Consider the following 25,260-nt stretch of genomic DNA (forward strand, 5'->3'; position numbering starts at 1 on the left):
TTGAGACACAATCCAGGAGAGCAGCAACAGAGGGCACACCGATCAAATGCAATGACATCTTTAGACCTTTACCTGGACAAGACAAACCCATCAGAACTGTGCTGACAAAGGGAGTCGCTGGCATTGGGAAAACAGTCTCTGTGCAGAAGTTCATTGTGGACTGGGCTGAAGGGAAAGAGAATCAGGACGTCCAGCTCATATTTCCACTTCCTTTCAGAGAGCTCAACTTGATGAAGGACAAAACACTCAGTCTTTCAGATCTTCTTCATTTCTTTTTACCTGAAACAACAGAAATGGAAATATCCAGTGATAATTATAAAGTGTTGTTCATCTTTGATGGTCTGGATGAGTGTCGTCTGTCTCTGAACTTTAAGAGTGAAGTGAAACTGTGTAATATATCTGAATCAGCCTCAGTGGACGAGCTGCTGATGAACCTCATTGAGGGGAATCTGCTTCCCTCTGCTCTCATCTGGATCACCTCCAGACCAGCAGCAGCGGATCTCGTCCCCTCTGAGTGTGTCCATCGAATAACAGAGGTACGAGGCTTCAATGAGCCACAGAAGGAGGAATACTTCAGGAAGAGAATCAGTGATCAGAGTCTGGCCAATACAATCATCACACACCTGAAGTCCTCGAGGAGCCTCCACATCATGTGCCACATCCCAGTGTTCTGCTGGATCTCAGCCACTGTTCTAGAGAAGATGTTGTGTGAAGCAGAGAGAGGAGAGATTCCCAAGACTCTCACTCAGATGTACACACACTTCATGATCATTCAGACCAACATCAAACATGAGAAGGACTATAAGAAGAGAGTGAAAGATGAAGACATGATTCTCAAACTGGGGAAACTGGCTTATCGGCAGCTTGTGAAAGGCAACCTGATCTTCTACGAGGAAGACCTGAGAGAGTGTGGCATTGATGTGACAGAAGCATCAGTTTACTCAGGATTGTGCACTCAGATCTTCAGAGAGGAGTTGGGCTTGTATCAGGGGAAAGTCTTCTGCTTTGTTCATCTGAGCATCCAGGAACATCTAGCAGCTCTATATGCACACATTTACTTTACATATAAGAACAGAAATGTGTTTGACAAAACCAAACAAAGTTTATTTTCTAAAATCTTAAACCAGAAGAAATATCACTCATTATCTAAGCTGCACCAGAGAGCTGTGGACGAGGCTTTACAGAGTAAGAATGGACATCTGGACCTTTTCCTGCGATTCCTTCAGGGTCTCTCATTGGAGTCCAATCAGACTCTCTTACGAGAACTACTGACACAGACTGGAAGATGCTCCTACAACAAAGAGGAAACAGTTCAGTACATCAAACAGAAGATCAGGGAGAATCGCTCTCCAGAGAGATCCATCAATCTGTTCCACTGTCTGAATGAACTGGGTGATGATTCTCTGATGCAGGAGATCCAAGATTATCTGAAATCTGGAAAAATAGGAGAAACCAAACTCTCCTCTTCACAGTGGTCAGCTCTGGTTTATGTGTTGCTGATATCAGAGCAGAAAATGAATGTTTTTGATCTAAAAAAGTTTATTGGAGCACGAAATACAGCAGATGAAGTTCTTCAGAAGCTGATGCCTGTGGTTAAAGAATCCAGATCAGTTCAGTAAGTCACTCTGACAACAATCATTACACTCATAAAACATGATCACATTCATTATTTTTGGAATGTGCTTTCTTACCAAAGCAATACTGTAAAATGAGAAATTCATATATATATCAGGTAACCCTTTACAATAACAGTACATGAATAATCATATACTAATACCTGAATTAATAGTTATTTCAACATGAACTCATGATTAGCAAAGATATGAACTAATCATAAACCAATGAAGAGCTATAGAGAGTAATAGAGAGTCATAAGGATTCATACATGAATAACAGAAACCTTAACTGTTAGTGCATGTTTGATAATTAATGCATAGGGGTAAACTAAATCAACCAGACTCAACCAAGACTAAATAAGTACTCTGAATTTGAATTAAACATGATTTAATATTAATTTAATTCTTTAAGTCTCAACGTTGTCTGTTGCTCTCCTGTGGTGAATAATGAATGATATACAAAAATAATATATAGGGTTTACCATACACAAGGTTTACCTGAGCGGCCCAGGAAAATACAATTCGAATTCCAATTCAGTTGGATGAAATTGCATAAAATGTTTTGTTTTGAGAGAGAGAGAGAGAGAGAGAGAGAGAGAGAGAGAGAGAGAGAGAGAGATGCATGCAGCGTCGACCCGTGAACTGATCGTGAAATGACCGTGAACAAAGGGGCAAACTGGACATCATCAACTGCATGCTGAACGGCTGTTTAATTCAGGACCTTATTCGGGCAAGTTATCTTGTTTTTATTTGAATGAATCCTGAGAGTCCATGAAAAATAAACACCAAACAAAGATTAATTGTTACTCATAAAAAGATGTAGTGAAATTCCAGTCATTTTCTCTTCCGTGGGGAATTGACCCTTTGCGGGGAGTTTGATTGACAGGCGATCTGACCAATCATAATCTGCCATTTTTGTCCAACAAAGCGTTCAGGAGAGTTAGTAGATTAACTTTGGAGGATTTGAACTTGAAAAACGGCGTGTACTGACGTCTTTCCACGGTTTCCACGGAAGTTAGCTAGAGCAGAGATGTCCTAACAATGACTAACGTTAAAATTGTATATTCTTGAGAATTTTGATATGGCCGACAGACAACCAAAGAGACCACGATCCGATGAGCAAATAACAAAGAATAGGGAAATGGAGAAGGAATGCGAAGTCCCAAATTTACATCGGAAAAACATTCAAAAGGTGGTGAGAACTCCGCCGGCAGAAGGGCTACCAATCCCAATCCGGCTCTGTTTTTGCTGGACAGGGTGAATCCAGTTTGTTTTTTCTAAATGGTTCATGACTGTTTCAGGAAGCACGGAGGGGGAGGGAACGGGAACGGGAACGGGAACGAGATGAAGAGGAGGGAGGGCCGAGCTAGCCTCCGTTTTGTTTGACAATACTTCGAACATCAACAAGAAGTGACGTCACCCAACATCGCTTAGAGCAGCTTTAACTAGAAGGAAGAGATGATCGGTTCACGAGCAGCTTTAACTGAGGCTAGAGTGATCTGTCAGACACATTAAAGAGCCACAAAACGGTATTTATCATTTAAATTTCTTTAAAAAAAAAAATGGTGAGACTTTGTGTTTCATATCAAAAGTAGCCTGGTCTGTCCTGTCTGTCAGTGTGTTGTCAGTGGGCTCTCTGCTCCGCCATGTGTTTTCTCCGCTCTGCATGAGAACATGGTGTGGCGTGGCTTGTTGGACATAGCAACAGTAACTAAAGGGGGCGGGTCTTTGCGAACGTTCAATTGTTGTGTCACTATAGACCTTATGTAGCCTCACCCCTTTACAGCACTGCACTCGTTGTCTTTTGTCTTCCGTTTTGTATTTTCACTGCAATCAGTAGCGGCTGGTGGAAAATATCTTAGGTGGGGCTGTGCCATATTCAGTCAGTTTCAATAGTTTGGTAACCATGGGAGCCATTGGGTCTTTTAGCGTTGTGGCATGCTCTTCCTCAAGACATCCGTCAAGCATCCACCCTTCTCTCCTTCAAAAACCTCTTAAAAACTCATTGTTTCTCTGGATATTACTCTTCAGTTTTCTTCAATTCACAGTCTGTAAATTATACCTTGTTGTTGATGCTATTTGCTTGAATCCCTCTTTGTTGGTATTTTTAACATAACTTTGCAAGTGACCTCTGTATATTGCTTTCTGCCCTTGGTATGTGTATTATGTAACACCTGCGTCGATTGACAGGCACTGACAATATACTAATATCTATAGGCCAGTAGGTTCGGCTTGGAAGGCATAAATTAAACAGCTTAACTTTGTGAGGAAATAAATCTGTATTGAAAATAAATTGATTCTTTGTAGAGAATAAAGTAAAAGAAAGAAATTATTTAACAGTATTCACAGTATCAGTCGAATGATATATCGTAATGACAAAGAAACTCAAAATCAAACTGCAATACATGAATAATGCATGGACTAATCTTGGTGCACCCAATAACTCCAGAGTTTAGTTAGACTGCAATCTCATAACAAGTTTGCAATTATAACTTTTGACAACCTCAGTTAACAAAACAGGAAAAAAAATAACTCTTTGATATTCAAAATGTTATAAGAACAATTCAGGAGGTTTTGATTCAATAGATTCCGTTCAATAACTCTGTTCAGTACATTCAGTTTAGTAAATAAAATTCAAAAAGGTTTGGTTCAATATATTCAATCCAAAAGACTCAGTTCAGTAAATTCAGTGCAAACGATTCAATTTCGATTCAGTAATCTCAGTTCAGAAAGATTCAGTTCAAGTGACTCGGTTCAAAATAGTTCAGTTCAATAGATTCACCAGGAAAATTATTTGATTCCACAGTTGTGGAAAACTCTGTGTGGTACAAAAAAATAAAATAAGTATCAATAAAAAATAGCACCATCTCCACAAAGATATTCCTTTGAGCGGTCTCTCGAAGGAAAAAAATAAAGAAAATGTGGCTCTGTTTGTGTGAAACTAGCAGGTAATCGGAATTTTCCTACCCGGTTCCTGGGTTAGATTGAACTTTCGCCTCAGACAGCGTTCGTCTCGTGTGGGTTGACTCGCCATCTCACATCTTCCTCTAATTGAAATGATCGGAGCTCCAGCATGGGAAAAAAACCTGACCAAAATCCAAAGAAATAAATGCATAGATGTATTTTATCCTCTTTGACTCCTCTTTTTAGCTCTTGCTCAAAGTTATGTTGCTGCTGATATCATTAGTCTCGTGCATAGACAGTAAAAGAAATGGACACAGCGACCCCATAGACTTCAATGGAGAAAAGTGAAGCAAATTAGAAGCATGCTTCCTGATGGCTGAGCGACTGCGCAGACTCAAACTGAGCTTGACGACGTAATGTGACGTGAACAACCTGTCTGACAGTTGTAAGTCTTCTAGTAGCTGTGCTGAGAGAAATCTGAATCATTCCCTTCCGAATCTTGCAGATACGGAGAGCGTGCAGAAGCTGTCCATGAGCAGGAGCAGGAGAAACCTTATGACTCTCTATGGGCTTCTCCCTTGACTTTATCGGACTTTATGCCTCCAAGTCCCCCCGATTGACCGCGAGCTTCTCCTCCTGTCTATACGGTAATTGATTATGACGCAATCATTAGCCTATTTTTTACAAAAACTGCTTCTACGGGGCCATAACGTAAGATACAAGGTAATGGAGCCTTTTATACATTATCGTGTTTCTTTAGAAATAAATAATGGACAAATAGAGTCTTTAAATGCCTCAGATGTAAAGTTATTCGCTGTCAAAGTGACACCAAAATGAATTGGCGGCCCCCGGGGGTGGTACGCTTTTCGGGCGCTGGATTATCCCCCTGGTCTCGTGAAGAGAGAAAATGGTTTCCCACATCCGCGACTAGCGTGGTTGTGATTGGATGATTACTGCAATATCAGTCATCACACTATTTTATAATTTCTTATACTTTTATTATTAGTATTATTTCTGATTAGTTTATTATTTTAACACTCTTTAATTTATTCCTTTTAATAATAAATTTAAATTATACAGGATTACTACATCTGCTTTTAACATCCTTCAGCGTCGCCTACCCCCTTCTCTGCAGTCACACTTTTTTCAGTAAGGGACAATATTTGCCCCCTTGAATACATTTTTCAAGTGCATTTTTTACTTTTACAAATATTTATAAAATTAAAATAAAATAAAAAAGTTCAATAGAGAAATATGAAATGATGGTTAAAATGAAGTGATGCTTTTAAATATTAAATTAAAACCGCCAGTAGGTGGCAGTAAGTCACTGTCTTTATGAGTGAGTCATTGAGTCATTCATTCATACAGTAACGAAGCAAATAGCTGTATTTATGAATGAATGCTGCTGTTATGCTGTGGCTTTCGTTGAAGCTGTTATTTTGTTGTAAAAAAAATAATTAAAAAATACTGACAAAACATTGTTGAAAATTTCGTTTATTGAACTGTTGTATAAAATCAATGTCACATTTGCAATCGTGTGGATATTCGTATAATGTGAATAACATTAAACATAGAAACTCACACAGGGTTTTTGATCGAAGATAGATTGAATCTTAAATTGATCAGTATTTTTATGCACAGTCTCTGACTTTATTTATTCTTCATGCTAGTAAGTGCTAAATCCCCACTTTTACAAAGGTACATGGTCGAGAACGGCAGTATAGCGCAATTTGCCAAGGCAGCATAATCTAAACTCACAAAGTTGGTCATCCACGCTGCTTGTGTGAATGCAGTCAGTTTTGACCGCAAAAGATGAGGTAATTTGATCGGATGTCATGCATTTACGGCATTTTACCTTATAGAAATACATACTCAGTTTTAATGTTATCTTAAGGTGGGGTAGAATTAAATCAATAGCAAAATTCAGCATTTTGTTTGCGTACCCCCTTCTGTCACCTCACCTATCTTTGTAAAGCGACCTTGGGTGTTGGAAAGGCGCTATACAAATACAAATTATTATTATTTTTAATAATAACCACCCAAACACAATTGAACACATTGCAGGAAACCAATGCTCTGTGAAAAAGTCAGTAATTATTTAATGCCAATATTAAAAGGTTGAGGTATTTGTATTCTTACAGAAAAACAAACATACTGCACAAACTTTCCATTTGCATTTGCAATTGATTTCGTTACTGTCTCAGACAGGTGCATATCCCTCACTCAGGTAACTGTCCATGCTGGATCTGAATGTTGCCTTGCCAAATCGCGCTATACTGCCGTTCTCGACCATGGACCTTTGTAAAACTGGGTATTTAGCATTTACTAGCATGAAGAACAAATATAGACACAGGCTGTGCATAGAGATCAATTTAAGATTCAGACACTTCAAAGTTTCAAAGTTCCTGTAATGTTGATCACATTACGAATATCCACACGATTGTAAATGTGACATTGATTTTATACAACAGTTCAACAAACAAAAGGTATTAATATTAAGTGATCATTTTAAACACAGTATTGTCAGTATTTTTTGCAACAAAATAATAACTACGAAATCTGCAGCAGTGTTGGTGAACGAATCTGATTCATTCATAACTCGGTCACTTGCTTTGTTACTGTATGAATGAATGACTCAATGACTCACTCATAAAGACAGTGACTTGCCGCCACCTACAGGCGGTCTTAATTTAAAATTTAACAGCATCACTTTGTTTTTACCATCATTTCATATTTCTTTATTGAAATGAATGAAAAGCATTATTTATTTTCTAAAGGTATCCGTAAAGGTAGAAAATGCACTGGAAAAATATTAGGGCTGGGACGATACACCTATCTCCCGATTTGATATTATCACGATACTTGGGTGCCGATACGATATGTATTGCGATTTTTTTGAAGAATTGCATTCTACAAGTATTGCGATTCGATTTTGCGATTTTTTTTTCTTTCTTTTTTTTAAACACTAGACCATGGGAAAAATTAAATCATACACTTATACAGACATACATGATGTACAGTATAAGATGAGTCACGATACTTGGGTGCCGATACGATATATATTGCGATTTTTTTTTTTTTTTTAAGAATTGCATTCTACAAGTATTGTGATTCGATTTTGTGTTTTTTTTTTTTTTTTTTTTTTTTTTAAACACTAGACCATGGGGAAAAGTTAAATCATACACTTATACAGACATACATGATGTATAAGATGAGTCATATTTACAAAAACAATTCATCACATTTTTCTGACTTATTTTAGAAACATACAGTACTACATTCTCTTTAATAAATGATAATTGATAAATGATAATAAATGATTCAATAACAAATACTTTTTTAACAGTCACTTGTTGCCACCTTGTGGCGAAACAATGTAATCGATAAATGTGTTATTTTAAGTGCCAAATCAAAAGCTGATTTACTCTTTTTTGATATCGCTATCATAGACATCAGTGTTTATATTTGACCTTTAAACTTTTATCCCAGTACTTCTATGATAATTTGAACTATTGTATCACAGAAATAATGATAGGCTACTATGAGGAAAAGACTGCTGTTTCATGACAACTCTCTCTGGGTCAGCGGCAACACAGCTTTGAATGTTGCAATATGATTTTGTCAAAGGTTTAATAGACAGACAAACTGAAAGAAGATCGCGTGGGTGTTTGAATCGAGATCACAGTCTTTTAAAGATGAGTCGTGGAGCTCTGTCTTATCTCTCTCTCAGCATGAGCAGCGCTGCGCGTCATGTGCGAGCCTTGCGAGGGCTTTTCAATTCACGTGTCCACTTATATTACGTCACTCAACACTCAAAAATAACGACACATTTCATCCTCTGTTGAAACGAAAGTGGCTAACTTCTGTCAACCTCATCTATAAGCAAGGGCAAAAATAAAGCAAATTTAATTTGAATTCATATAGATTCTGTAATAATCAAAAAATAAAAAACAAATAAATAAATAAGCACCACTTCGCCCTGCCCACCACAAGTAAATTCTCAACCTACGGGAAACACTGATATATACAAAAAAGTTTACCATCAAGTAACTGAAAAGGATGTTTAATCTTCATTAGATTCTTTCCAAAGTTTCTGAGGTCATTTTACTTTTGATAGTTTTTGATAGTGTTTTATGCGTATTTCTAGACACTTTTAACCTTATTTTGATTATTCTTAAGTTAGGTAAAATACATCAAATCTGTCCTAAATCATAAGCATCTAAATTTTCATACTCACAATCTATAGGTCAGAAGACTTCTTCGTGGTCTGTTCAGTTCAGTTTTCTAGAAATCAAAGACTTTTGGCAGGCAAGCTTATTAGTTTCAATTAAATATAGTTTTATTATTTACAGTTAACTAGTTTACAAAAAGGCATACTTGTAACAGGACAATTGCATATTTTCCACAACAATAGTTATAAGCATGATTGGATGATGTGAAGAGGTGACAACTCATGGTTCGAATTACGTGGGAGCCAGTGGGAGCTGAGCTCCCATAGAGAGAGGATGAGCTCCCATGAAAGCAGTAAAATCATACACCTGTGGGGGTCTCTAAAAATCATCAGCACCATTATTTTAAATTACAAATAAATACAAATAAAGCACTTTTTCCTTCAGACTACTGTAGCATGACTTAAACGATAGGACAAGATGCCAAACACATGGATCTCACGGGATCTCGTCATCACACTACATCATTATGCTTAAATCAACTGATCAAAGTACTCGTTGCCGCTGCGATTAGTGGCGCGGATACTGTTTGTTTGTGGCTCGCGCAGTCTTCACTCGGACGCGCGCTTCAATCCGTTGTGGAGACTCTCTATTCGTTCCAGTGAAATTACAAAACAAAATGCACACAAACGTGTCTCTGCCTGATATACAACCACTGACAAACATAATCGGATTTGATTTAAAAAAAATATATATATGAGTACGGATTCGAACCCAAAACCTCTGACACGCTTGGCAAAAGTTCTACCACTGGACCACATTAGACCTCTTTTTTTTTTTAAATTATATTTACAAATTTTTATATTACATTATAAAGCTACGCCTTTTTTTTTTTTTTTTTTTAAGAGACCCCCACAAAGATGAAATCATAATTCGAACCCTGAGGAGAATGGAGAAATTCATATATATCTTATAATTTATATCAGTGTCTCTTGAACTGAGAGACTGAAGAGTGTCATTGTTCTGTACAGGTTGAGTTATTGTGGTGTTACAGATGAAGGTTGTGCTGCTCTGACTTCAGCTCTGAGATCAAACCCCTCACTCCTGAGAGAACTGGATTTGTCATTGAATAAAGTAGGAGATTCTGGAGTCAAGCAGCTTTCTGATCTACTGCAGGATCCTCACTGTAAACTGGAATTATTAGGGTAAGATTGTATAAAATGTCCTAACATAGTCCTCTATTTTAATGGTAAATAATGATTGCCATACAAAAAAAATCTACTGTGAAATTACTAATGGAAATGTTGATTTTATTTTAATTAGATTCTTTCCAATGTGTCTGACATAATTTTACAGTATTAATGACAGTATAAACATGACTGGACGATGTAAAGATGTGACAGCCGTGTTCATATACAGATATTTTGATGATTTTTGGGAACTTGCATAAAAGTAAAAAAAATATATTTGGTTACACATTGTTTTAAGGTGTCATTGTTACAGTGTAATTATATATATAAGTACTAAGTAGGGCTGGGCGATATGGCTTAAAAAAAAATCCCAGATTTTTTCACAAAAATACGATTTACGATTTAAATCAATTTATTTTTCTTCCCTTACTTAAAATCAATCTGCAGATGACAAAGAAATTATTCAAAACTAGTTTTAATTTAATTTTGTTTTGATTTTCCCTTCTGGGATTTGTATAAAGTGTATTGTGATTGTCAAAACATTTGGTAACTAAACAGAATTTTATTAAGTTTAGTGACAACACAATGTTTACATGGTACAAATGACTGGTTTGCTTTTTATTACTGCTTTCACAATTTCAATTAAATTCTTGTGATTTGATTCTGATCTTGATTCAATATCGATTCCTTTGGATAAATACTAGGTACAGTAGATACATGTTAATTTAAAGCCCTGTCAGCTGGTATTATTAAAAATAGCATCTCAAATTAAATATTATGCGTTTTTTTATAATAACAACATTATAATATTTTAATAGGTAAAAATATAATAAATATGTAATATAGTTATCATATTTAGCAAAAATACTCCTCTCTACAGCAATTATTTTAAAGTCCAACTAACGTGCTATGGTCATTAAATGGCTTTCCAGAGGTAAGTTAAATGTTATGTTACGTGACATATTGTTCTCCAGCTGTTATTATGACCGCCGCTTGCGTAGGTAGCGAAAGCGGTCATATAGGGATTGTCAAAGTTTTTTTTTTGTTTTTTTTTCCGTCATCTACTGAATTTTTCGTCAACGATACCAGGGACACCAAAACACCGGGGAACATGAAATTTGGTGGCCATGTAGCCCCACTAGACTTTTACGGAAAAATTCCGTTTGGTCCCCGGGGGCCACTCCCCCCCCCCCCCCCCGCGCTGGGCCCCCCGTGAATTTTTCGTCAACGATACCAGGGACACAAAAACACCGGGGAACATGAAATTTGGTGGCCATGTAGCCCCACTAGACTTTTACGGAAAAATTTCGTTTGGTCCCCGGGGGCCACTCCCCCCCCCGCGCGCTGGCCCCCCCGTGAATTTTTCGTCAACGATACCAGGGACACCGAAACACCGGGGAACATGAAATTTGGTGGGCATCCAAAAAATGCAGTTTTTCCTAAATAACTACCTGAACCGTGGCACCGAGGATGAAGACATTTTTATGCTATGTTGGTCTTAAGGGCCCACATCAACCTAGACCATAATCACTCATTTGTGATTTGCGCCCCTTCCCATAAAAAATGAAAATGCAATATTATTCTGCTTTAATCGCCCCTATCTTCAGTTGAGATGTTCAGAACTGCACCATATTTCATGTGTATGATTAACTTGACATCCTCTGGGGGTATGCTAAGTTTCGTAGAATTTCATCCATGGGGGGGTATAAAATAAATTCATTTATGTGCACATTTAGTGACTGTACACTCATCGGCCTGTAGATGGTGGTGTTGAGCGAAGGGTTGCTGGTTTAGGATGATACTGTCACACACACACATGCAGGAATACAAACAAACGCAAGCATGCACACACACATACACACACCCATACACACACACACACACACATACACACACATACAAATCCACATGCACAGACACACACACACAAACACACACGCGCACACACATGTACGCACGCATACATACACACACAGACACACACACACACACACATACACAAACACACACACATACACACACACACACAGACAGACATGCACATACTACTACTTTTTTAGGTATATACATAAACACGCAATACAGCCAAATTGCTCCACGTCATTTATTTTTGTGGAAAGCCAGTGCAGGCCTGAGCGGCAGTCATATTTTGTACCGCCATGCGGTACATCTAGTTATATGTCCTCTTTGCTTCGCGATTTTTCTCTGCATAAGAAAATGGATGTGTGGCGTGAGAGCATTTAAAAAGTGACGATTGCGTGAGTCTCACGGTGAATTCGTGAGAGTTGGCAGCCCTGAGGAGTGAGGATTCAGTTTGTAAGACTGTAGGTTGTTTTTTTGGCGGGTGTGCTTGTGCTGCCGCAGTCTTGTTAATTTGCCATGTTGCTTGTGTATCTCTATGGCAAACGCCCGGGGGAAGGGTGAGCCCGTTCGGAGCTACGGGAGCCCAGCGGGGAGCATCGGCGAATGTTAAAGAGAAAACCGATTTTCATTCAAACAAATCGACGTAAACTACACATTCGAGTTAATCGATAAAATCGATTTATCGCCCAGCCCTAGTACTAAGTAATATTAAGCAACTACATATAGGGTAAGGGTAGGATTAGGATTTGGTTGAGGGTCAGTTGCATGTAATTATGCATAATTTACTGTTATTACTATGGTAAGTTCATTGTGCTGGACTTTAAACTTCGGTTTAAACGACTTTTATTTTATTTTTATTTTTGGGTTTTTCTTAGTTTTCCAATGGTTTCCTGTTTTAAAGAGGAAGTCGGCCATATTCCTTCAGTGCTTTAGTTGTGCAAGGTGCTCCATGTGGTTACAGACATCCAACTTCATCTTGCCTATCAAAGCTCTTTGAAATGCAATATCTGTAAGTGACTGTTTGATTTTGTTAAGTGATCATTATGAGTACTTTATTGTAGTGATGGTGAAATGAAGCTTTGTGAAGCACTGGGGCTTTCCTCCTCGACTGTATCATAAAATGGTTCATTACTCGAAGCTTTTAAACACGTTGCACACTAGCGACATCTTGTGGTCAAAAGATGGAAAAGCAGCCTTTCTGTCCCAGAAGACCATTTTTTATTTTTATTTAATAAATCACTTTGTGCTCTGTAAACCACAAAGCAATACAATTAATCCTCATAATTCATGTGTTAGTGTTGATGTAGTTCTTATACAATGTATGAACAAAGAACTGTATGAATTAATTTATGAAAAAATAAAATAATAAATGGGACTAATTCACTTGTACAGAAACAATTCTTATGAATCTGCTTTGATCTACAAATGCAGCCTTATTCACATCAACTTTAGCCTCAGTCCTAATCCTATGAGTTCATAGGCAAGGCTCATGTAGGCATATATAATCAAAATAAAAGGAAATTGTGTGGAATGGTGAAGTGCTTGTGAACTGGGGAGCTGACATTTTATTTTGTGGGTAATTTAATAAATTAAAGTTTTTTTTATTAAGGAACAGGACTTGTTCAACAGTGTGAGGGCTAAGTCTAATTCTTTTTTTATTTACTACTACCGAAGGGCATGACACTCGAAACCTGCTCAAGGGGTTTGCGCTATTTTTGAATCTGAATACGAAGCAGTCACGTGACTGTGTGTGGAAACGAAGCTTCGTACGTCACAGATCACGTGGTTATGGCAAAACGAATCAAGCTCCGATACACTGCTTCAATTTGAGATGTTTTTTTATTTTTATACAAGCTTCGAAGCCTCGTTGCTGAACGTCACATCACTACTTTATTGCTGTGCTATGTAATGTAGTATTTAATTCAGCATGTTTTTTACTTTTTTCTACTCAAGTTTGCAAAGTATTAATCTATGCTGTTGATATACAACTGTATTGTTGTTGGTTCTTTGCTTTGTGTGTTTGAGAATGCTCATTTATTTGATGATTTATCTATATTGTGAAATTCATGCTTGTGTATGTTCTCTTCTTTGTAGTTTCACACTTTTCATTATTAAACGTAATAAATTTCACCTTCGTGGAGTTTATTGTGGAAGTGTTTAGTGGCTGGATAGCTGGATCAATTAAAACAGTGAGGCCAGTGACATTCATGTAACATATGTAATAAGGACACTGTTAAATAAAGTGTTATTAAATATTCTTGCAATTTTAATGACATGGAAACTATCCCGCTCAAGCAGTTTGTGGAAGCGGGTCTGAACCTTAGACTGGACCTGTTAATGGTGCCGTGGATTAAGTGTCTAATTGTGAAGTTCCTGCTTATCTGAGCTGTAGATCCTGAACTGAGAGACTGAAGAGTGTCATTGTTCTCTACAGGTTGTGGGATTGTGGTGTTACAGATGAAGGTTGTGCTGCTCTGACTTCAGCTCTGAGATCAAATCCCTCACACCTGAGAAAACTGGATCTGTCATTGAATAAAGTAGGAGATTTTGGAGTCAAGCAGCTTTCTGATCTACTGCAGGATCCTCACTGTAAACTGGAGATACTCAGGTAAGATTTTATAAAAGTCTCAAAGTTGTTTGTTTCTCTCCTGTGGTGAATAATCAGTGATATACAAAAAAGGTTTACCATTAAGTAATTATGTTTAATCTTCATTAGATTCTTTCCAAAGCTTCTGAGTAATAATAATAATAATAATAATAATAATAGATTTTATTTGTAATGCACTTTACATTTGGAGCAAATCTCAAAGTGCTACTGTTAATATCTTAAAAGGGTGGTAAACACATTAATACAAATAGACATAGTAGTTAAAAATCATAAGTTATCCTAAAAAGAAATGTTGACTTTTTTTAAAAGTCTCAATAGTTTGAGGTGGCCTCAGATGGTTGGGGAGGGCATTCCAGATCCGAGGAGCGACAGAACAGAAGAATAGGGCTTTTATTAAAAGTAAAAATAAAGCAAATGCAAACAAAAACTACCCCAAGTGGGAAGACTTGACTTGACTTGACTTGACTTTGACTTTGACTTTGACTTTGACTTGACTTGAGTAAAGGAGGAACACACAATCATACGACAATATACGACAACGAAACCAGCACAGGACTGCAAATACAGGGAGAATAAATAGGGAGAGCAAACAAGGCAGGTAACGAGGGAAGACAGGTGGAGCAAATTAATCAATAATCAGGTAACAAGATCGGAGGGGATAGACAATCTACAGGACAGCACATGGCACAAGGAATCATGACAAGCCACGTGCTCACACCAAACAAGACATGAACACGCAGCTAATGAGAATACTCATAAGCCACGTGTTCACACAAAACATGACAACATGAAAGCACACAGCTAGTGATAAACACAAGACAGCACAAGACAAAACATGACATGAAAGCATGTGGCCGATGTAAACGAACCGTGTGCTACACAAAACACACAAAAAAAGAAGAAAAAAAACACGGAGCATGGATGTCTGAATCCTGACACAGAACCGAAAACCAAACTAGACCGACGTGGTGGGATCCAAACATTCCGCTCTGCACATGTAACAAATCACGTAGACAAGTGAGTGCATGTCTCAAGCATGCTCGATATGGCGTTCCAATCGGGTCTTTAATGCAACTTTACTAAAGACCCGATTGGAACGCCATACACAATTAACTTTCTCTTCATTCCTCTCACTGAACGTGACATCTGCATCTGTCTTATAGCGTGACATCTGCGTCTGTTATATTTTTGTCTTTTCTTGTTTAGCCCACATTTTGAGGGCCAAATGCCCCCAGAAAAATAGAAATATGGAAGATATAGGCTATTGCAATTTTATAGCTTATTGTTGGGTTTGTTATGTTTTTTATCTTTTATAATTTTAATAGGCCTAGACTACAGTACTTTGATATAGGCTATATATCAGTGATCGCCAGCTCGATCTCGTCAACTGTATATGAGGTTGTTTCTGTAGATCCTGTAAATAGAAGAATAGAACAGTAAAAATGTAAATGTCTGATAACCGAAATTATACAACTACAATCTGCAAAAACAGATTAGGATACTATATAACTATTACTATAATTAGGCTACTATAAACCTAGGCTAAACCTGACCGCGCGGGCGCCTCCATGATTATATTGTCTGCTATTGGTTGATGATAAATTGATTAAAATTAAGATACAATTTATAAAAACGAAATTCACTTAAAAAAAGGCTTTCTACAAAACGTCCTGGTTGCGTATGCAACCCACCGTTCCCTGAAGGAGGGAACGAAGGACGTAGTCGACGTCGACTGAATGGGATCACCCTAGGGAGCCTATCATCTTCGAGCATGTTAGAACGAAGGACGTAGTCGACGTCGACTGAATGGGATCACCCTAGGGAGCCTATCATCTTCGAGCATGTTAGAACGAGCCAATGCGCGCAATAGGTTAGATATAGCCTCTGAAAATGGTTCAGTAGAACCACTTCCCTGCTCTTGAGCATACTCAGGCAGGTCAGCACCAACTAGACACGTTCCTCTGTGAGGCGTGTCGTTTGTTGGACCGAGTCCAGCTCCATACTGAGAAAAGAGATCCTCTGCACAGGGGCGAGTTTGCTCTCTTTTCCCAGTTGACCCGAAGACCCAACTGGCTGATATGTTGGAGTAACAAATCCCTGTTTTCGCACAACTGTTCCTAAGACTGAGCTAGTATCAGCCAGTCGTCTGATACTAGATAGTTGAGATAGTCGAGATAGTTGAGGATGCAAAGGCCACACTCTCTCATGGGAGCAATGGCCCCCTCCGCGACCTTCATAAAAACGCGGGGTGACAGGGCTAGCCCGAAGGGTAGGTCTTTGTACTGATAAGCTCGACCCTCGAACACGAAACGCAGGAATGGCCTGTGTCACGGCAGGATGGAGACATGAAAGTACGCATCCTTCAGGTCGATCGCTGCAAACCAATCTCGGGGACGGATGCACTGAAAAATGTGTTTCTGCGTTAGCATCTTGAACGGGAGCTTGTGAAGGGCCAGATTCAAGTGTTGCAGATCCAAGATTGTCCGTAACCCACCTCCTTTCTTGGGTACAATGAAGGACGGGCTGTAGAAGCCCGACTTCATATTGGCTAGAGGAACCGGCTCTATCGTTTCCTTCGCCAGTAGAACTGCGATCTCCGCACGCATGACGGGCACGTTCGGTCAACACTGAAGTGTACAGAACGCCGCTGAATTTGGGCAATTGCCTGAGGCTCGCTCTGTGCTGAGGCCTGGGTGAAGGCTAAACCTGGCCAGCGGCAGGGGGATGCCCTCAACGATGAGCAGGCGGAGGAATTGCCACCGGCGGCGGGGTGATGGCAGCAGCGGGCCGCCGGGGCAGGATGTGGGAGGGATGGCCTTGTAACCCTTTACTGCTCCTCCGTCAAGGTTAGTGAGGGGGGGAAAGCTCTCCAGGCTGCTTCTGGCAGTAAAAGGTGCCATGCACGACCTAGTAAGCTCTCCATGCACTTCGGGAAAGAGGGGCACTGGGGCGGCAGGCTGAGAACAGAGCACGGCCCGCCCCGAGATACCAATCATCCAACCGAGACTGAGCAAGACACGGTGGAGGGTTCCACTTGAGCCCGACAGCCCATTTGAGCATAGTTGACAACTGAGGATCTGATCCCGAAGGGGAAAACGCAGCCGAGTCGTCATCGGTCAGCTCACCCTCCGATGCTGCGATCGGCGTCCTGTCCCCTGGGGGAGCCTCGAGTGAGACATCTGGTCTGTCCATTACAGAGGGACCAGAGCTCTCAACGGGGGGCTCCACCAGTATAGGTGTGACGGAGGAGTGAGGAGCCCACAGGGAATGGTTACCGGGAGGAAACTCCATCACTGTTCTCCGATCACCCATCCCACACGGCACCCTGGGGTGGGGCGTGGTAATGGAGACTGCACTTTGCGGACGAAGGTGAGTCTCGATCTCAACACTGAGACAGTCACATTCCCGCAATGGGAACATAATCCGCCCACAAAAGCTGCCTCATCATGCTGTAAACCCAAACATGTGATGCAGCAATTGTGACCGTCAGAAGGGGACAGGGAACGACCACATCCAGAAACGCATGGGCGGAATGACATCTTGAAAAAAATGCAAACGCACCCGTGTTGCTCTTTCAGGAAGTGAGAAACCTCTGTCTAGTGCCGGAGCACACAGGGGAATGATTGCTGCAACACTGACAGGGATGGTGCAGCCTGTACCAGTGAAGCAATCACTCTTTTCGCCCTCAACCAGCCGTCAGACAAACAAACACAAACACAAAATGTGATGCTGTTAGAACAGCAGTTGAGAGCTCAGAGAGCTTGCGACCACCGCTGCTCGTGCTGTAGAAACACCAGCCAGGGAGAGACTTCCTGAAGAAGCACAGACACACTCGCTCGTTGTAGTATAACAACACTCTTCAGAGACTTCGACATAAAGAACGATCGGCTCCGAAGACAGGTGGTGTGTGCATCCGCTTCTGTATTTATACCCGCCTGGCGAGGCGGAGTGCGTGATGAAACTCACGCACGCCAATGCGTGATGAAACTCACGCACGCCAATGCGTGCATTGGCTCGTTCTAACATGCTCGAAAATAACAGGCTCCCTAACGTGATCCCATTCAGTTGACGTCGACTACGTCTGACGTTCTCGACTGAAAGGGAACAAAACTTAATGAAGTGGTCAAAATCATGTCTGATCCACTGTCTCGCGATATATTGCGCATCCTATCTTACTCGTACTGTTCACTTTACATAATTAGCATAGATGGAAAAAAAATAACATTATAATATTTGAACAAATATGAAACTAAATGTGTTTATTTAATGGCTACAACACGTATAGTAGGCATACAGACTCTCTATTTGTACTAAAATCATAATAAAGTAGGCTATGTACAAAAAAACAAAACAAATGAGCCCAGAATATGAACTCAACGTCTAATTACACGTTAAACATTTTCCTCCCATAGAAAACCATTATAAGAACACATAATGTGGCTTAATGCATCTGACTGTCCCTTTATTATGTCGAAATAACGAGTTATCATGTCGAAATAACATATGTCGAAATAACGACTTATGTCGAAATAGCTAGATATTATGTTGAAATAACGACTTAATATCTCGAAATAACAAGATAAGTTTTCTTTTTTTTTTCTTCACCTTGTGGTTCATAGAATAAAGCCTGAATATAATTGCTTCCAGAAATTATTTTTGGAGGTGCTATTGGGGTGCTTTTGTCTTTCTTGGGGGTGCTGAAGCACTTGCTAGCCCCTCCCTAGCGCCGCCCATGTTCCTAACTAACTAAATATATAAATACGCTAATTAAACGTGCAAGGAGTTAAATAATTAAATAAATAAAACAATTTTTTGGGGAAACAAAATATGTTAAAGGAAATGCTATTCTGAAGGTTGACCTCATGATTATGCAAAGGAGTTCTGGAATGAAGTAGCTTGGCTTATTTTTTTTTTCTCTGCTTACAACAAACTTTTTATTTTTGAAACAAAGAATGTACTGTTTTTGATTTTGAAAAGAGATGGACAACAGATTAAAACTTCTAACTCTATGTGGCCAGTTTCATCTCCATAAATGTAAAGTCACTGATTCTAAGCCTAATTTTAGGCTTTTCTGTGTTGATTTAAAGTTATTCTATGACTCTCTTTGTTAATCAACTAACAAGAAAGCCGCTAAAACTACTATTATTAAAAAAAGATTATGTTTTCATTATAAGTTACCTCCTGATTTCCTGAAGATGATGAAAAATATTTTTTCGTTGTTTCATGTTATTTATTTCTATTTCTATGTAATCATGTATTGTATGTTTAATTTCTATTGCTTTAAATGTTTTATGAATGATTTTTTTAATAGACTATCTCTTACTGTATCTTGTTTGAAAATGTAGCCTAATTTATTGCCTTGCTCTACCTCGCGTTCCTTATCCTATTTTTTTGTGTGTGTGTGTGTGTGATAAATGTGTCCCCTGTGAACTTTGTTCAATTTAATAATAATAATAATAATAATAATACATTAATTGGCAGACGCAGACATCACGTTTTGCAGACGCAGACGTCACGTTCATTGAGACGAGTGCATGTTGCAAAGTCATATAAAAGAGGCGATCGGAACGCCATAGCTCAAAACCGTACACTCAGACAAAGATGAAACAAAAACAGTAGTGTCAGAGCTCTGTCACAAAACCAAGAAATGAACTAGACAGAAGTGACAAAACCCTGACAAAATCATAAGCATCTGGATTTTCATAATCACAATCTATAGGTCAGAAGACTTTTTCGTGGTCTGTTCAGTTCAGTTTTTTAGAAATCAAAGAATTTTGGCAGGCGAGGTTCTTAGATTCAATAAAATATAGTTTTATTATTTACAGGTTATCTAGTTTACAAAAGGCATACTTGTAACAGGACAATTGCATATTTTCCACATCAATAGTTATAAGCATGATTGGATGATGTGAAGAACTGCTTTCATATACAAATCTGTTGAGGAGAAAGGAGAAATTCATATATCTTATCATTTATACGGCAGTGGCTCAGTGGTTCATGTAGATTGTCTACAAACCGAAAGGTTGGTGATTCAATCCCCGGTTCCACCTGACCAAGTGTCGAGGTGTCCATGAGCAAGACACCTAACCCCAGCTGCTCCCGACGAGCTGGATGGCGCCTTGCATGGCTGACACCACCGTCGGTGTGTGAATGAGTGAGTGAATGGGTGAATGTGAGGCTATGTAAAGTGCTTTGGTGGCCATAGGTCTGTGAAAGCGCTATATAAATGCAGTCCATTTACCATTTTACCATTTACCATTTACCATTTATATCAGTGTTTCCTGAACCGAGAGACTGAAGAGTGTCATTGTTCTCTACAGGTCGAGGGGTTGTGGTGATACAGATGAAGGTTGTGCTGCTCTGACTTCAGCTCTGAGATCAAACCCCTCACACCTGAGAGAACTGGATCTGTCATTTAATAAAGTAGGAGATTCTGGAGTCAAGCAGCTTTCTGATCTACTGCAGGATCCTCACTGTAAACTGGAGATACTCAAGTAATATTGTATAAAAGTCTCAACGTTGTCTGTTTCTCTCCTGTGGTGAATAAGATTGTATAAAATGTCCCAACATTTATTTTAATGGTAAATAATGATTGCCATACATACATACAATGGGAATATTAATGATAGATTAAACATGACTGGATGATGTAAAGATGTGACAACCATGTTCATATACAGATATGTTAATTTTTTTGGGGTACTTAAAAACATTTATATTCGGTTACACTTAATTTTAAGGTGTCATTTTCACAGTTTAATTATATATTTAAGTACTAAGTAATATTAAGCAACTACATGTACTTACTATAGGGTAAGGGTAGGATTAGGATTTGGTTGAGGGTTAGTTGCATGTAATTATGCATAATTCACTGTTATTACTATGGTAAGTTCATGTAACAAATCGTTGCTGTCGGGCGGAATCCTTACATCTCCAAAACCATTGTTTTTCAGGAAATTAAAAAAACGGCTTTTTTTTTTAGTTATTAACCCTCTGAGGTCGGCAAACTTTTAGTTATTAACCCTCTGAGGTCGGCAAACGCGCCGGCGCGTTTTGCTGGATTTTTTTCACATAGCAGCAACATAAACTTAAAAAAATCCGTCATTTATGGTCATATAAATAAAATAAATACATGAATATAAACTATAGAGGGTCTTCTTTTTTTTGTGTGTACACTCACATTAACATCAAAACCTTGTTTTTATTTTTAAATAAATAAAATAAACAGGGTGCGCTTTCAGCTCACTCTGTCTCCGCAAAAATCTTTCTGAAACAAGTCTGGAAAAGGAACTGAAACTCAGCTAATACTTATCACACAACCATGAAACATGCGTCTAAAGAAAGCTTTAAATTTCTACTTTTAAATAAAACAGTTCACATTCAAAACAAATATTCTCCTGCAATGTAATCTGTATGAAACTAAAGAGAAGTACAGTTTCTCTCGTCTCATCTAATTATCTGTAATGAGTTCACACCCACTCGCAGAGCGCGCTATTCATAAGATAATGTGCTGAGGTGATCTATGCAAAATAAGGTAAACGCCCCCTGAAATGCCTTAAAACCAGCAAGTTTCATTCATTCACTTTCCTGCGCCGTTGGAAGATGGCACGATTCACTGGTGAGGAAGCCCTTCAGCTAGTCCTGGATAGTGATGAAGAGTTCACATTTTCCTCAGAAGAAGAGCGGGACTCTGACGACGAACGCTTGTATTTTGAAGAGCGACTTGATCCAGCCGTGGATAATATTTCGGATGAGTAAGTCTTTTTAAATTTACTTGCATTAGTTGACAAGCTATTTTATATAAACGTAGGCTACAGATTTTACTGGTTGGACCATTTCCATACTTGCCATTCAGAGTAATTTATATTTAAATGGTCTAGGCTATGCTGTATAAAGTAGGAGAGAGGCTTCATGCATAAATAAACTTATTTGCACAAACGCGTTTCGGCGCATGCCTTCAGAAGACTTTATACAGCATTGCCTAGACATGCTTTATAATATGTACAATGATATGTTTAGGTCATAGGCTTGTATGAAAGTTAGAATTTTGAAATTAATTTAGAAAATAGTATGTATGTTTAGATTATATTTTGACTAGTGTTTATGCTGCCTCATTATCATCAACGAAGAGTGCTTGCAAATATCTATTGCAAATGTGTGTATGTGCTGAAATGTGTAAATATGCCCAGCTGATGAATTGCAAATGTGTTAATGTTTGAGTTGTGCTATCTCCGTAATGGCCCATTGACAAGCAATATATGCCTACAGCACGTGTCTACAATTATTCGCATCAGTTATTCATATAGACTAATGGTAATATACTTTGAAATATTTATGTTATAATAGTTTTCAACTTTTAAAAAAAAAGGAATGTAGCTGCATCACCTTCATCTGCAACTCGGAGGGCGTGCAGAAACACAGTCGAACATCAGAAAGAGTAAGTACATATTTACCCATGTTAGTTCAATTTTGTTTATACTTATTACAATATGAGCCTGTATGACTTTATTTATTTTTGGAGGTTGGTTGATAATGTTACATATTTTTTCTTTGTGTTATCTTATCAGCATGCTAATGCCCATCAGTTGTGCATGTGCTCGAATAGTACTCTAAAATATATGATAATAATAGTTTTCAATTTTTTTTTTTTTTAAAGGAATGATGTAGGTTCTGCAACTCGCACTAAGAGGGCACGCAGCAACATAGACAGAAATCAGAAAGAGTAAGTACATATTTACCCATTATTTTACAGATGTTAGACCTGATGTTGTTTTATCAACATGCTGACTGTCCATCAGTTATGCATGTGCTGGCATAGTACTTTGTTCAACCTTTATTAATAGTAATATTATTATTTTTAGCATCACTCTCAGCCTCACCTGCAAATCGCACTGGGAGGGCACGCGACAGGTGTCGTTCAGTTTTGAGAACAACTGAAAAGTAAGTACACTTATTCCCTTTCTTTCAGATATTAGTATTGTAATGTCAGTATAAATGGAAGACACTAGTTAGTTAGTGTTATGTTGTTCGACAGTGTTAATCGACTTACAGGTGGTTCTATCTGTTAGTCCCTGGTTCTTTAAGGGGCGGGGTTTTAGCGGGGTCAAGGGTCTAGAGCGAGTGAAGAGCTGGGAGTGGGAAGACAGAGTGAGTTTAATAGCAGAGACAGCACATTATATCTCTCCCCTTCATGTTGTACGGCGTGGGTTACGGCCACAACAGTAACCCTGCAGTTTCTGAATAAAGCCTTAGAAGGAGGAAGAATCCGTCTGTTTACTTTTTAGTAGCGAACGCTACATTTGGTGTCAGAAGTGACGGACTTTAACGCACGAGCTGAGCATTCGCTGCCGAGATGGACTACGGAGCGCGGCTGAAAGTGAAGCAAGAGATGCAGGAGACAGTAAGGGGGAAAAGCGAGTGCTTGTGGACACACGTTCCGGCAGCAGATCCGCGCTGGGTTTCGAGCGAGGCGGCTAGGATGAGAGAGGCTATCATGTTACAAGCTGCTGAAGCTGGCTTCGCACCTCCCTTTACCCCGCACAGTGAGTTTGCACATCAGCAGAAACAAGGCGCCGACATGACAGCGCATGTGCAGCGCAGCAAGACACACTCGCGAAGACTTTTCTCGCGAAGACGTGAAGACATTGGTTGGGGCTCTTCATAGGCGGTTTGGACATTGTAGCCAGCCTGTCCTTTTAAGGACAGAATTTAATAACAGACGCAGAAGACAAGGTGAACCCCTCCGTATTTTGTCCAATGACATTGAACGCTTATGTAAACGCGCCTATGCTGAAATGCCACCATCAGTCCAGAATGAGCTCACTAGAGACAGATTTATCCAGGCACTCAGCCCAAGAGAGCTCCGTGTACAAACGCAGCTAGCTCACCCGACCACACTGAGTGAAGCGCTGGAACTGGCTATTGAAAGGGAGATGCTGGGGACTGAAATGGATGCAGTTGAAGTTACTCCAATAGTGAGGGCCGCGGAAATGACTGAATTGTGTCCCAGGACGCCCACGTGGGTGGATAATTATGCAAATGCTGCAACGATGCGCCCGAGCCGCTCCGCCTCAGAGCCCCGTTCAGAGCCAGGCCATCTGATCAGACATTGCCCTAGGATCGGTCAAATGCAGGGAAACGCCCAGGGGCCCGTGTAGACAGGGGGACACGGGCCCGTGATAATATTTCCCATACCTCGCCCCATGCTGAGGATGAGGAGCAGCGGGTGGAGAGAGGGGTTAAACTGCAACCTGCAGAGACTGTTATGGTAGTGGGCTGGTCTTATGTTGAAAATTTTTGCCACATACCCATTGTAGTGGCGGGAGTCACTTGCACAGCCCTTGTTGACACTGGATCGAATGCAACCCTTGTTTGTCCTGACCTGGTCCCAGTGGGGACAACTTTGGAATCGACGTCTGCTCGTCTGAAAACTGTGACTGGTGATTTTGCGCCAATGAAAGGGAAAGGTCTCTTCCTGTTTGACATAGGGGGTCTGTCCGTCTCGTTCCAGGCGTGGTTGGCTAAAGTGCAGGACCCATGCATTCTGGGACTGGATTTTTTGAGGGCCGTTGGCTGTGTTCTGGACCTATGTAGAGACTCACTTACCCTCCCTGATGGACGTTCGGTGCAACTGACCCATCCTACTCCAAACTTGACCCAGGTTTCCCTATCTGTGTATTCAGCAGACACATCCAGGCATGCCCTTAGCGCTGAATGCCCAGCCCTTGGGGCACCACCTCACACAGTGGAATCGCCTGCCATTAGTTCAAATTGTCACACACACTACAGCCCCAATTGTGATGCCACATCCCCTCCCCCCATTTTTCCGTCAGCACGGAATGGCTGTGGTGTGAACAATGGGCTATGCGATGATGAGAGAGAGACTCGGATCTCGGCTGTGAGAGACATTT

General features: G+C 39.7%; 1 protein-coding gene across 1 annotated transcript in view; it reads left to right on the plus strand.

Annotated features, from left to right (window-relative positions):
• Positions 1-25,260, plus strand: part of LOC308697125 (uncharacterized protein) — a 450,215-nt gene that overhangs the window by 252,566 nt on the left and 172,389 nt on the right. The window contains exons 16-18 of the mRNA XM_081376238.1: positions 9,721-9,894; positions 14,177-14,350; positions 20,671-20,844. Coding sequence (XP_081232364.1) covers positions 9,721-9,894; positions 14,177-14,350; positions 20,671-20,844 — 522 coding nt within the window. The remainder of the gene's footprint in view (positions 1-9,720; positions 9,895-14,176; positions 14,351-20,670; positions 20,845-25,260) is intronic.

Source organism: Scardinius erythrophthalmus (genome assembly GCF_964197995.2).
Source record: "Scardinius erythrophthalmus genome assembly, chromosome: 10".
Classification (NCBI taxonomy): domain Eukaryota; kingdom Metazoa; phylum Chordata; class Actinopteri; order Cypriniformes; family Leuciscidae; genus Scardinius; species Scardinius erythrophthalmus.